A 13,007-nucleotide genomic window follows, 5' to 3' on the forward strand; every position below is an offset into this window, starting at 1 on the left:
CAATTGAGCATCAGACTCTTGATTTCAGCTCAGGTCATGATCCCAGGGTCATGGGATCAAGCTCCCAAGTTGGGCTCCATGCTCAGCGTAGAGCCTGTTTAGGATTCTCTCTTTCTTTCTCTCTCCCTCTCTCCCTCTCTCCCTCTGCCCCTCTCCCCAACTTGCTCTCTTGTGTGCGTGCACTCTCTCAAAAAAAAAAAAAAAACCAACAAAACAAACAAAAAAAACCCATATATATACGTATGTATATAAATATATATACGTATAAATATATATATACATATATATACGTATTTTTTTTTTTATCAAGCCCTTCAGAAGAATATAAAGTTAAACACTAAATTTTTCAGTTTTCTCTGAACCCACTTCTCACCACAAATGTATATAATTCCAGGGGCACCTGGGTGGCTCGGTCAGTTAAGCATTCGGCTTCAGTTCAGGTCATGATCTTGTGGCTCATGAGTGAGCTGTGCTCGGAGCCTGGAACCTGCTTCGGATTCTGTGTCTCCATCTCTCTCTGCCCCTCCCCGCCCCTCAAAAATAAATAAACATAAAAAAAATTTTTTTTTAATGTATATTCCAGACATTTTTTTACGCATACTCAAGTGTATATATGCCTTGGGCTTTTGCTTACTTTGCACTTTAACTATGAATGACAGCCCCCGATTGGGTATAAAATTCTTATCTCTCCCTATCAGAAGTATGTTGCCATAGCCCTGTTGTCTTCTGATATTGAATGTACAGTGAAATCTTGGGCCAGCAGTGTAAGTTAATCCTTTTGTTGGTGAACTTGCCTTTTCTGTGTGGATGTCTGTAAGCTTCTTTTATTATTTTTAACTTCATTTGATGATTTTGTATCAGTTTTTTTTCTGGAAGAACATACTCCTCGTGTTTCTTGTTTTTATATAGTTTTCTCCTTAAGTTGTTCTAGTCTTTTCCCTCAGCAATATCATTTATGCCTTTCACATCTATTCTTCTTTCCCTTTAATAATGTACTACTTTTTTTATTTTTTTTTTTTAACGTTTATTTATTTTTGAGACAGAGAGAGACAGAGCATGAACGGGGGAGGGTCAGAGAGAGGGAGACACAGAATCGGAAACAGGCTCCAGGCTCTGAGCTGTCAGCACAGAGCCCGACGCGGGGCTTGAACTCATGGACCGCAAGATCATGACCTGAGCCGAAGTCGGCCGCTTAACCAACTGAGCCACCCAGGCACCCCAATAATGTACTACTTTTTAAATTTCATGTCATGTGATTTTTCTCAAGGCTACTTGTCCATGTTGCTATTTTTAGTAACATCAAACCTCAGCTCCTAAAGTATGCTTAGTCACATTGAATTAATTTAATTCAATGAATATTTTATTGCTGGGTTGGATGCAAGCAGATGTAATGGTTTTAAATTTTTTTTATTTTAAACATGCAACACAGGGGCGCTTGGCTGGCTCAGTTGGAAGAGCATGCAGCTCTTGATCTCAGGGTCATGGGTTTGGACCCCACATTATGGGTAGAGATTACTTTAAAAAATAAGTAAATAGGACGCCTGCATGGTTCAGTCATTAAACGTCTGATTTAGGCTCATGTCATGGTCTCAACAATTGTGAGTTTGAGCCCCGAGTCAGGCTCTGTGCTGAAGGCATGGAGCCTACTTGGGATTCTCTCTCTCCCTCTCTTTCTGCCTTTCCCTTTTGTGTGCACTCTCTTTCTCGCTCTCTCTCAAAATAAACTTTTTTTAAGAAGTAGTAGGAAAAGTTTTACTTACCTCATTTAGAAGAGATAAGGCATAGCTAAATTTCTAAATTCCTCTTGGCCCTTGAAAAAAGAAAACTAGGTTTTCAAACTAGGTTTGGATCTCAACTCTACAACTTAGTGGCTTTGTCACTTGGGACCTTAACCTGACAAGTTATTGATTAGCAGTTATGCCTGGCACATAGTACATGTTAAATAACTGGAAAAGTATCTGCATTTTCAAAAATTTGTTTATTTTGAGAGAGAGAGAGTGTGCGTGAGCAGGGGAGGGGCAGAGAGAGGGAGAGAGAGGATCCTAAGCAGGCTCTGCACTGCCAGTGCAGAGCCCGATACAGGGCTCAAACTCACAAATTGTGAGATCATGACCTTGGCCCAAACCAAGAGTTCAGATACTTAACTGACTGAGCCACTCAGGTGCCCCCATATATCTATATTTTTAAGAAATTGTTAGTTACCTAGACCTGCCCTTTTATATAAAATGTGAATAACAGTAGGACCTACCTCACAGGTTTATTGTGAAAATAAGACGAGGCACGTTATGCCTATAGGAAAAACTCTGGCACATAGTATTCAATATGGTAATGTTTATTATGAATCTTTTTTAACTATGCCTATCTTGGGGAGTAAGTTGTACATAATGTCAGGGTCTCTGCTTAATTTTCTGATTCACAATTATTCCCGGGAGATGAATCAACATTTGGAAGACAAATCTGAGCAACGTTTTAGACTCTTTAATTTTGTTTTACTCCAGGTTGCCACGTTCATCCTCCAGAAGATCCTTTTAGATGACACAGGTTTGGCATATATATGTCAGACATATGAGCGTTTCTCCCACGTTGCCATGATTTTGGTGAGTTCTTTCATCTATCTCTATCCCCCTTATGGTTACTTCTGATTACACAGCTTAGTCCCTTTTGCAGTTGACACTGAACAGCATCCTGGAACCTTGTATAATGATTCTTGAAATATCTGATCTCTAATGTCAACTAGAATTATTTTGTATTTTGTGTGTTTTTTCCTACCCCACACCATTTTGGGGGAAAATAGGGTAAGATGGTCCTGCAGCTATCCAAAGAGCCTTCTGCCCGTCTGCTGAAGCATGTAGTGAGATGTTACCTTCGACTCTCAGATAATCCCAGGTAACTAAACATTTACAGGATTTATGGGACTTTGGGGAAATGATCTGGTGAATGGTTGCCGTGTCTCATGGCATAGCTCTTAATATCTTTAGGGTAGGCAAGGGATATAACTTTAAGTCAGACAGAACTTAATTAAATCCTTTTCAAATCTGAAGTGCTGAATTTAAAAATCCATCAGAGGGGGTGCCTGGGTGACTAAGTCAGTTAAGCGTCTGATTCTTGGTTTCAGCTCAGGTCATGATCTCACGGTTCATGAGTTTGAGCCCCACGTCAGGCTCAGCACTGACTGTGCAGAGCCTGCTTGGGATTGGGATTCATTCTCATTCTCTCTCTCTCTCTCTCTCTCTCTCTCTCTCTCTCTCTCTCTCCCCCCCTCCCCCCATCTCTCTCTCTCTCTCTTTCTCTCTCTGTCTCTCTCTCTCTGTCTCTCTGTCTCATAAAAATAAATAAACTTTGAAATAAAATAGGGGCGCCTGGGTGGCTCAATCGGTTAAACGTCCAACTCTTGATCTCAGCTCAGGTCATGATCTCACAGTTCATGAGTTCAAGCTTCACATCAGGCTCTACGCTGATGGTGGGGAGCCTGCTTGAGATTCTGTCTCTCTGCCTCTCACCTGCTTGTATGCTCGCTCACTCTCAGAATAAATAAATAAAAACTTAAAAATTCATCAGTTTTGGGGGTGTTTAGCTGGCTCAGTTGGTAAAGCATGCAGCTCTTGATCTCAGGGTCATGAATTTAAGCCCCACGTTGGGCGTAGCGCTTACTTTGGAAAAAAAAAAAATCAGTTTTGTCTCCCCACTGTAACTCTGTACCCTCCTCTAAAATTTCAGAGAATCTAGTCAGTTTCCAGCAAACATTATGATACATTATTCCTGTGGTTTGAGCTTTCTATTGCTGCTTCAGGTGGTCAGAAAGAGAAGTATATTTTCAAAGATCTCTTAAGAAAGGAATGGAGCCCAGAGGACTCTTGAATTACATTTTCAGTTTTCTCTTTGATTCCTGTAAAGTCCTTGAACTAATTATTTTATCTGCCTGTGTTCATAATCTTTCTGTCAGAAATCATACATTGTAGATATGATGCATTTTAGAAATGTTTGACCTTTTGCTTTGTAAATCCATAATTCATGCTGAAAGCCACTTGCTCAGGTTCTGCTAAACCACATAATGGGGCAATTTCTGTGTTCCTAGGAATGGGGATAACTCGATTTAATGTGAACGCAGCCTTCTCCCACTGAGGTTATTCAAGCCCTAGCTATTTCTTCAACTATTTTGTCCTGTTCTTCAGTGGTTCCTGTTCCCATCAGTTTGAAAATATGTTTATTTAAAATTCTACTTGTACAAAGAAACCAGACTGAACAAAAGCCGTAACTTTATTTAAAACAGCTTTATAAATCATTACCGTTTACCTGTTTAAGGTTTTCAGATTTGATTTTTCTCTGATTATCTTTTAAAGAAAATGATACATTTAAAAGTTCATCTGATAATGTTGCCACCATTGTTTTGTTTTTACTTCTCACCTTTTATTAAACCTTTTAACTATGAAGCTGAAGCAGGGGCGCCTGGCTGGCTTGGTCAGTAGAGCATGCAACTCTCAGTCTCAGAGTCCTGCATTCAAGCCCCACATTGGGTGTAGAGCTTACTTTAAAAAAAAAAAGGGGGGGGGGAAAGAAATAAAGAAACTGAAGCAGTTTTTGGAAAGACACTAGTTTATACTGTTCAGAATTAAAGTTCATTCATTTATCATAATGAGTCAAGTCATCTCCCCTGTTCATGCACTGACTTTAGAAATGTTTCATTTACCATAACCCATCTATTTCTGTCATGAGCGTATTGACAGTATTTACCGTAATGAATCCGAAAGCAGTTGGAATTCAGGTGAACTCTTGCACCACTTCATTCCATTTTGCTTTGTCATGAAATTCCACATTGAGGCATCATTCTGAAAATACTCACAGACGACAGATCCTGGAGACCTCTGAGCCCATGCCTAATACAAGTTTTAAGGAATTTTAATGGATTAAGATACCTTGACTGAACTGCATATTCCCAGGATTCATTATGTGTGTATCTAAGACAGAACTTCTTCTCTGTCCCCCAAATGTGGGTTTATTTGCTGGTCTCCCCGGTTGGCTTGTTTGTCTCTGATGTAGGGCACGTGAAGCGCTCAGGCAGTGCCTCCCTGACCAGCTGAAGGACACGACCTTCGCCCAGGTGCTAAAAGACGACACCACCACGAAACGCTGGCTTGCACAACTGGTGAAGAACCTGCAAGAAGGCCAGGTCACCGATCCCCGGGGTATCCCCCTGCCCCCTCAGTGATCCTCCCCCGCCCCCTTCCACTGCTCCCCCAAGTTGGGGACAGGAGGGGGAACCTGCGAGGAAAACAGCTCAGGTTTTACCGCCGACCGGGAATAGACAACCTCAACGCTGAACTGCACTGGAGAAGAGGGGCAAGGTGACCCCGCTTGAGGAGTGTGGGCTGCCATCTCAGGCCGCCTCCAGGACCTGGGCTGCCTCCACTCCTCCCAGGAGATGGGCTCCTGACACAGCAGTCTGCCACCACAGCTCCAGGAGGGTGTCCACACCAGCAAATGCTGTGTCTGCAGCATGCCCGAGATGGCCCTTCTCCCCCACCTCCACCAGCCACTGGCGGGGAGGGGAGGCAGGGTGGTGGCAGCAGCACTGTAGGCATGCTGAGCGCCTGGGACCAAGCCAGGTGGCGGTTTTTTATTTTGCCTTCCTGGAAGACTCAAGATGTGTCTCTTCATCCTCTCTCTCAGTATTTGTTTACTTTGGTCTTTTGTTTTTAATGTCAGAGAGAGGTGTGTTTAGTGGACACAAGCTGTAATACTCAGCAAAACTTTGTCAATTGGCACTGTTTACAAGTCTGTTAGCTGCATAAGCTTAATAAAAAGTTGGTCTGGGCATTACATCCCCTCTAGCAGGCCAATAGCTGCATGAACTGTGGGGAAGAATGGGAAGCAGGGGATAGAGAAAGCCAAAGGACAACAGGACCCCACCTCCTCTTTCCGTTCCCTTTCTGTTCTTCCGCCCCCAGTTCCGGATGCCACAAGGACCCTAACCTTGTTTCTGGCTCCACCTGCTAGCTTTTCCAAATCTCAGTGCTTTTCTCTTTTTTACATCCCTCGTATTAAAACTTTAACAGACGTCTTAATTCATCAGGCTGTCCTGGGAGGGTATTGTACTGGGGGAGGAGAGACAGCAGTGGACCTCACCTTGAATTCCAGTCCTTGGAGAGATTTTCTGGGTGACTTAAAGGGGAGGTGCCTGGGATCAAGATGATAGGCTACTCAATCCCGTTCTTTGCTTTAGTATGAGTTCCTGTAGCTCCATCTGTCTTCATAATTGTACTTGAAGTGGTATTAGCTGAATGAACTCATGTTATTCAGATTTAAGATGGAGGACTGGACTCTGCTTCTTCACTTAAGTCTCTTTTTTTTTTTTTTTTTTTTTTTGGACACATTCCCTATTGGTCTATGGGAATTACAGGGTTGACACTAAAATATTTCCAGCTTGTTCATATTGTGTCAGAGAGTCCCCCTTCTATCTTTGGAGCTCTAGATAACTCTTCACACTCCATTGGCTTGAATCTAACGTGGTGTAAACTGTCTTGCTTTCCTCTAGTCCTTCCCCCTGCCAACACCTGCTTGCTCTCTCATCCCCATCTCCAATCACAGATGGGATTACTAGTCAGGTCTAGAGAGAGACAAAGTATTTTCTGTCCACATCTTACACAAATGAAGGTGCCTCCAAACAAGTTGGGCCAGGAGGCGGGGGGCTGTCTGCAAGCGGCAAGCTCAGAGAAACCTTCGCAGAGACAGTTTTGCCAACATGAGGGCTCTTTCAAGCCGACTTTCACCAAGAGAGCCGGCCTTGTTAGTTGGCTTCTGTCTCTTTAGAACCAAGAAAGTAGTAATTGAGTAGCCTAGATGTAGAAAGGGTAGAATAAGCACTTATTCCCCTGCCTTCCAAAAATGAAGAGGAGAATCAGGTCAGCTCTCAGTCTCAAGCCTGAAGAGAAGAGGTCTTGGAGAAAGCAGAGAACAACATGGACCAGATAGACGTCTGGACCTCCTTCAGCCCTTAGTTTGTGATCTGGAGAGTCCAGCTAAGATATCCCTTATTTTTGCCAACTGCCTTCCTGCTGAGCCAAAGTTTCTCATTCCCCCTCCACTGAGGAAGCAGCTGAGGCCCAGGGCCTTGCTCCCTGGGAGACTCTTCTCTCTCCATCTTTTGGTGCGTTGGCCATGTTACTGTGCCAACAGTGTCTTAATTCCTGTTCCATCTATTCTCAGCTGGTCTTGGACCGCACACAGGAGTTGGGGGAGGGGTGGAAATGGGTATTATTCCTTGTAGTTGATCCTGATGCCTTATGTGTATAAAGAGACCCCTCCGTTTTTTGTTTTCCATCCCTCTCACACCCTAACAGGATTGAAATAAAACCTGTTTCTGATTTTATAAAGATAATTTTTCCTTTAAACTGGAGACTTGATTTTGTCAATATCTAGATATCTAGGCACTCTGGTCACATGATCCTTGTCACCCCTGCCCCTACTATCTGTTCATCTACACAAACACACTGTTGTGCCAAGAGAGCATTGATGGTTCCTTTGTGGATAGGTCCCTTGGGAAAAGTCCTGAGGATGTATCAAAGCTGTTCGGGAGGCTGGGGTGGTGCCCTTTATCTGGTAAAATATCTTCCTGAAACAGAACCTCACTCCTGCCTGTAGTGGCCGAAACTTAATATGGGAGAGACTTCTATAAGTAAAGGGGTAGTGCTTGAAACATTTTATCACAGACTTTGATATTCATGTCCTTCTGAGGCTCAAGACTTAGCACACATCTCCTTAGTTTCCATGCCTGTTTCTGGCTCTCAGCGAGACGGAGCCAGCCTCTGCTTCAGCTTTTTTCCAAGGCACTGGGGGACCTGTGACTGAGTGGTGGAGCAGGGCAAGGAGACGCACTGGCTGCCTTGAGAGCACTCTTTCCTTACTGTCTGCATAGCATTCCCCTGCTCACTACCCCTGCTGCTCAAAGGCTGAGAGGCGGAGCAGATAAAGTTCTTGCTGTCAAAAGTCCAAGTAAAACATTTGGAATAGGAAAGAATAGAATGAAATGAGATTCCTGAAAGCTGTGGAATTTTTAAACTAGTTTAATACATTTATTTCAAAGCTGATCTAACAGCTAAGTTGAACAACAACATTAACAAACCTAATGACATATAGAACACTGCACTCTAAACCGACATTATACATACTCTCTTCAACTACACCAGAAGCATTTCCCAAAACTGGTCATAGCAGACCACCAAGCCTCAAAGTTTTTCAAGAAAAAATTAATGTTCTCTGAACACAGTGGAATTAAGTTAGGAAAAAGAAAACTGGAAAGTTCCTAACTTTAAAAAGCAAGCAGTACAGTTCTAAATGGCACAAAAGAAATCACAAGCGTAATTAGGAAAAAAAAAAAAAAAGCCATATCAAAACCTGTGACATGCAGGTAAAGTAATACTTAAATACTACTTTAAATTCACATGTTCCAAAAGAAAGGATGAAGTAAGTGATCTAAGTTTTATGTCAAACTGGGAAAGGATAGCAAATTCAAAAAACAGTAAGATACAAAGAGCAAAAGTCAATGAAATAGAAAACGTGCAATAAAGAAAATAAGTGGGAAGTCATTCCCTTGAAAACGTCAGTGTAATTGATAAACCCTTAATAGACCTTAGATCGGGGGGAAAAAATGTTAGAAAAAGTCAGGGTGGGGGGAGCACCAGGGTGGCTCAAATGTCTGACTTGATTTTGGCTCAGGTCATGATCTTGTGATCATGAGATCAAGTCCCCAGTCAGGCTCTGCACTGAGCAAGTGGAGCCTGCTTGGGATTCTTCCTCTCCATCCCTCCCTAACTCGTGTACACACGCTCTCTCAAAGTAAATATTAAAAAAAAAAAAAAAAAGACTTACAAATTACATTTTGGCTTTTAAAAAAGGAAAAAGGACATCACTCCGATCTACACTCACGAATCTTCCATAAAGTTCCAGAGACTATAGAATAAGGGAACAGGTTCCCATTCACTTTTGAAGCCACCAAAATCTATCAAGGATATCACAAAGGAAAACCAGGGACTCAACTCTACAATGAATGTAGAAGGAAAATTCCTAGGAAAAAATAGGTCTAGCAATATATATATATATATATATATATATATATATATATATATATATATATGCATACAAATGATAGTGCACCATACCTAATCTGGATTTACTATAGAAGACTGATTTAACACTTAAAAACTAAATGCAATTCACATAATCAACAACTGTATAAGGAGAAAAACCACACAATTGTCTAGACAGATGAACAAAAGAATACTATGAAATTCAATACGTATTCATGGTTAAAATAACAAACTGAAAACCAGCAATAGAAGGGCACATCCTTAACAATAAAAGGTATCAACAAAAATCCTACAGTAAACTACTCAATGAAAAAAATACTGAAGTCCTCCCTCCCTGACATGATTGAGACAAAGATATCTACTCTCACGCCTCCCAAGCCTGTGTGCTAAGCCAAGAAAATAAAAGGATAGGAAAGTGGAAAAAATCTGCTGACAGCACAACTGTATACATTGATAACCCAAAAGAATCTCCAAACTCAGAATTGAATGGATTTAGCAAGGTCCTAGAATAAGAAGTCAATATGCAAAAATAAAAATAAATCAATTACATATTTCTAAATATAAGAAAAAAGTGGAATTTCAAAAATATAATAGGGGTGTCTGGCTGGCTCAATCAGAAGAGCATGTGACTTTTTAAGTTTATTAATTTTTGAGTTATCTCTACACCCAACATGTGGCTTACACTTTTGGGGCTTGCCTCAAATGAATAAACATTTAAGAAAAATTTTTTAAAAAGGGCACCTCAGTGAGTCAGTCAATTAAGTGTCTAAGTTTGGCTCAGGTCATAGAGACACCATTTGTATTTTTTATTCTAACTTCCCTCATTTTGTCCTCTGGTTCATTTTATACCTCCTTGTTCCTCTTCCCCTTGGTTTTTCATTTTTAGTGTCAGAATAGAGGAATGGCTATATGTCCTCCAGCTTTTGACGTTATGTATCCTGGCTTTTAATTAAGTGGTCTCATATTGATGATTTTTAAAGTGGAATTTAATATTTTGAGAAGCGTTTATGACCACGAAGAAGATGGGCTTCATTTCAGAAGTTTTAGTTAGGCTGGAAGGACTGGGGAACTGACTCTAGTCCTGAGAAGCAAGATGTTTAAGGCATCTCCCCTGTGTATCAGAAGGGTCTAGATTTGTCTGTGTGGCCGCAGGAGAGGACAGTGTTTACGTCTCCCTCTTTGCCAGCTGCCCCTTCATTTCAATTTAGGGCTTCTGGGCCTTTCCTGGGCATGATTCCCAGAAAATCCCTCTGCTGCTGCTGCCCTGATCAAGTTTCTGGATCTGTTAATAACAGACAACAGGGGGGGAAGGGCCAGGATCATTATGGAAATAGGAACGATCAAACCACAGGGACAGTTCCTGTACCAGGGCCCCATCTGTCTGCTCCCTCCCTGGGTCTATATAGAGCATCCTGTAGCGGGGATGTCTTCTAAGGCACTGTTTGGAGCATTCTAACCTTGTAAAGGTCTCCCATGTGCCTGCCCCAAAAATGAGAACACATGATTTGGGGAACATTAGCATGAAAAAAAAAAAAATCTGAGATCTGAACTCTCCCAGAAAATACAGGAGGAATGATAATACCCCTGACCAAACCCCCAGAAGGGAAGAAATTGGGCAGCAACTAGGTAAGGCAAATAGAAACAGGCAAACCATATATGACCCAGGAGTGTAGAAGTGAGGAATGTGAGGCAGAAGTGTGGAAAACTAAGGACGTGATGATGTTAGGGGAGTAAAAATGGGGGAGGAAGATAAGCACATGAGACAGGTGCTCTATTAAGTAAAACCTGAAGCCTGCACCATTTAATTTGTGGTGCTCTCTTAATCTCTCTGTTTCCCTTAAATGGCCTCCCTCTTCAGCCTTCCTAGCCTGTATACTCTTCCTTTATCAAAACCTGCTCTCAGGGGTGCCAGGCTACCTCAGTTGGAAGAGCATGTGACTCTTGATCTCAGGGCCCTGAGTTCAAGCCCCACATTGGATGTAGAAATTACATAAACAAACAAACTTTCAAAATCAAAAACAAAAAACCTGCTCGCTGGAGAATATGGAAACAGCTTATAAATTGTGGAAAAACAATAAAATGTCAGAAATTAACACCTGCCCAAACTGGAAACCCTGTTATTGTAACAGATACAGAAAACTACATAAAGAAAACATATAGTTAGGGGTGCCTGGCTGGCTCAGTCAGTAGAGCATGTGACTCTTGATCTCAGGGTTGTGAGTTCGAGCCTCACATTGGGTGCTGAGGTTGCTTTAAAAAAATAAAATTACTGGGGCGCCTGGGTGGCTCAGACGGTTAAGCATCTGACTACAGCTTAGGTCATGATCTTGAAGTTTGTGAGTTTGAGCCCTACGTGGTCGTCGGGCTCTGTGCTGACAGCTCGGAGCCTGGAACCTGCTTCAGATTCTGTGTCTCCCTCTCTCTCTGCCCCTCCCCCGCTCGTGCTCTGTCTCTCAAAAATAAACAAACATTTAAAAAATTTTTAATAATAAAATTACTTAAAAAAAGATAAGCAAAAAGGGCACCTGGGTGACTCAGGTACTAAGCATCTGACTTCGGCTCAGGTCATGATCTCATGGTTCGTGAGTTTGAGTCCCACATCAGGTGAGCTCCAACCCCACATTGGGTGAGCTCCAGCGCTGTATCAGGTAAGCCCTGCTTCTCTCTATCTTCCCCTCCTGGCATTCTCTGTCTCTCTGCCCTCCCTCACTTGCGCCCTTTCTCTCTCTCAGAAAAGAAAAAAAAAATGTATAGTTGAATAAGTTAGAAAGGGAAGACTGTTGTTAGCTCCCAGGACTGAACTAGAACTCAGCCAATCATTTCAGAAGCCAGCTATGAGCATGATCCCATCACAACTCCCTCCTCCCAGAAGTAACCATGATCCTGACATTTATGGTAATCACTTAGGAGGATTTTATTTTAATGGGACTAAAGTTTTAGCTATAAATAATCACTAATGGTAGAATATTAGGCACTTGAGGGGTGTCTAGGGGAGCCATGAGAGGTAGCCAGATCTCAGGACACTTAAAATCACATCATTTCATACAGTTAGTTCCCTTTGTGCCTATGATTAAAACACACCTCCCTGGAAAAGGATCCCCAGAAGCCTAAGTTCAGCACTGTGCCCTGTGCCTTCAGCTGCCCGATTCCCATCCACTGGTCCAGAAAACTCCATATCCCATAGTCTTTCCAAGGCAGAGCAGAAGTAGGTCCCAGCTCACAGTGCTTGGGAGAGTGCCAGGACCTGTTTGTCTCTGACGCTGACGTGTGAGTCCAGGACATGGCCTCAACTTCTCTGGGCCTCAGTCTCTCCGTGTGAGGTATGGAGCCATAATAAAACCTTTTAAAATTTAGGGGCACCTGGGTGGCTCAGTCGATTAAGTGTGCAAGTTGGGCTCAGATCATGATCTTGTGGTTTGTGGGTTCGAGACCCGTGTTGGTCTCTGTGCTGACAGCTCGGAGCCTGGAGCCTGCTTCAGATTCTGTGCCTCACTCTCTCTCTCTCTGCCCCTCCCTCCGCTTGTGCTCTGTCTTCGTCTCTCTCTCTCTCTCTCTCTCTCAAAAATAAACATTAAAATTTTTTTTTTAAAAACGCATTTTAATAAAGCCTTTTACAATTCCTAAATTGGTCCCCTTGCAAGTGTTGGTTTCTATTTCAGCCACCTAGTCATTCACCTTGCAAGAAGCTCATTACCTTTCTTTTCCCTGTGGGTGTCTCTCCAATCTTGTGCTCCACTTTTTTGCCCTTGATTCGTACGTACCACAGGTCCATGCCATCTCTACACACATCTTAATAAACGCGCATGCATGTCCTTGCACATTGGAGGCGATGAACAAGTGTTCATAGCATGGAAAGCACGGAAAGGAAGCATGGAAAGGAAGAACAAATGAACTGTTCGATGCATTTATGCGTGCAATTCCTTC

At 42.3% G+C, this 13,007-nt stretch overlaps 1 protein-coding gene across 4 annotated transcripts in view; it reads left to right on the forward strand.

The window, feature by feature from the left end:
* Positions 1–7,388, forward strand: part of CNOT9 (CCR4-NOT transcription complex subunit 9) — a 30,351-nt gene extending 22,963 nt beyond the window's left edge. For 3 of the 4 annotated variants that reach the window (XM_040476254.1, XM_040476257.1, XM_040476256.1), the window contains exons 6-8: positions 2,499–2,597; positions 2,795–2,886; positions 5,038–7,388. In XM_040476254.1, the coding sequence (XP_040332188.1) occupies positions 2,499–2,597; positions 2,795–2,886; positions 5,038–5,206 (360 nt within the window). In that variant the 3' untranslated portion in view covers positions 5,207–7,388. Of the gene's footprint in view, positions 1–2,498; positions 2,598–2,794; positions 2,887–4,075 lie in introns of all 4 variants that reach the window. The other variant, XM_040476255.1, reaches the window with a different exon arrangement.
* The last annotated feature ends 5,619 nt before the right edge of the window (positions 7,389–13,007 follow it).

This window comes from Herpailurus yagouaroundi, unplaced genomic scaffold (genome assembly GCF_014898765.1).
Source record: "Herpailurus yagouaroundi ecotype Mexico unplaced genomic scaffold, PumYag 140, whole genome shotgun sequence".
Taxonomy (NCBI): domain Eukaryota; kingdom Metazoa; phylum Chordata; class Mammalia; order Carnivora; family Felidae; genus Herpailurus; species Herpailurus yagouaroundi.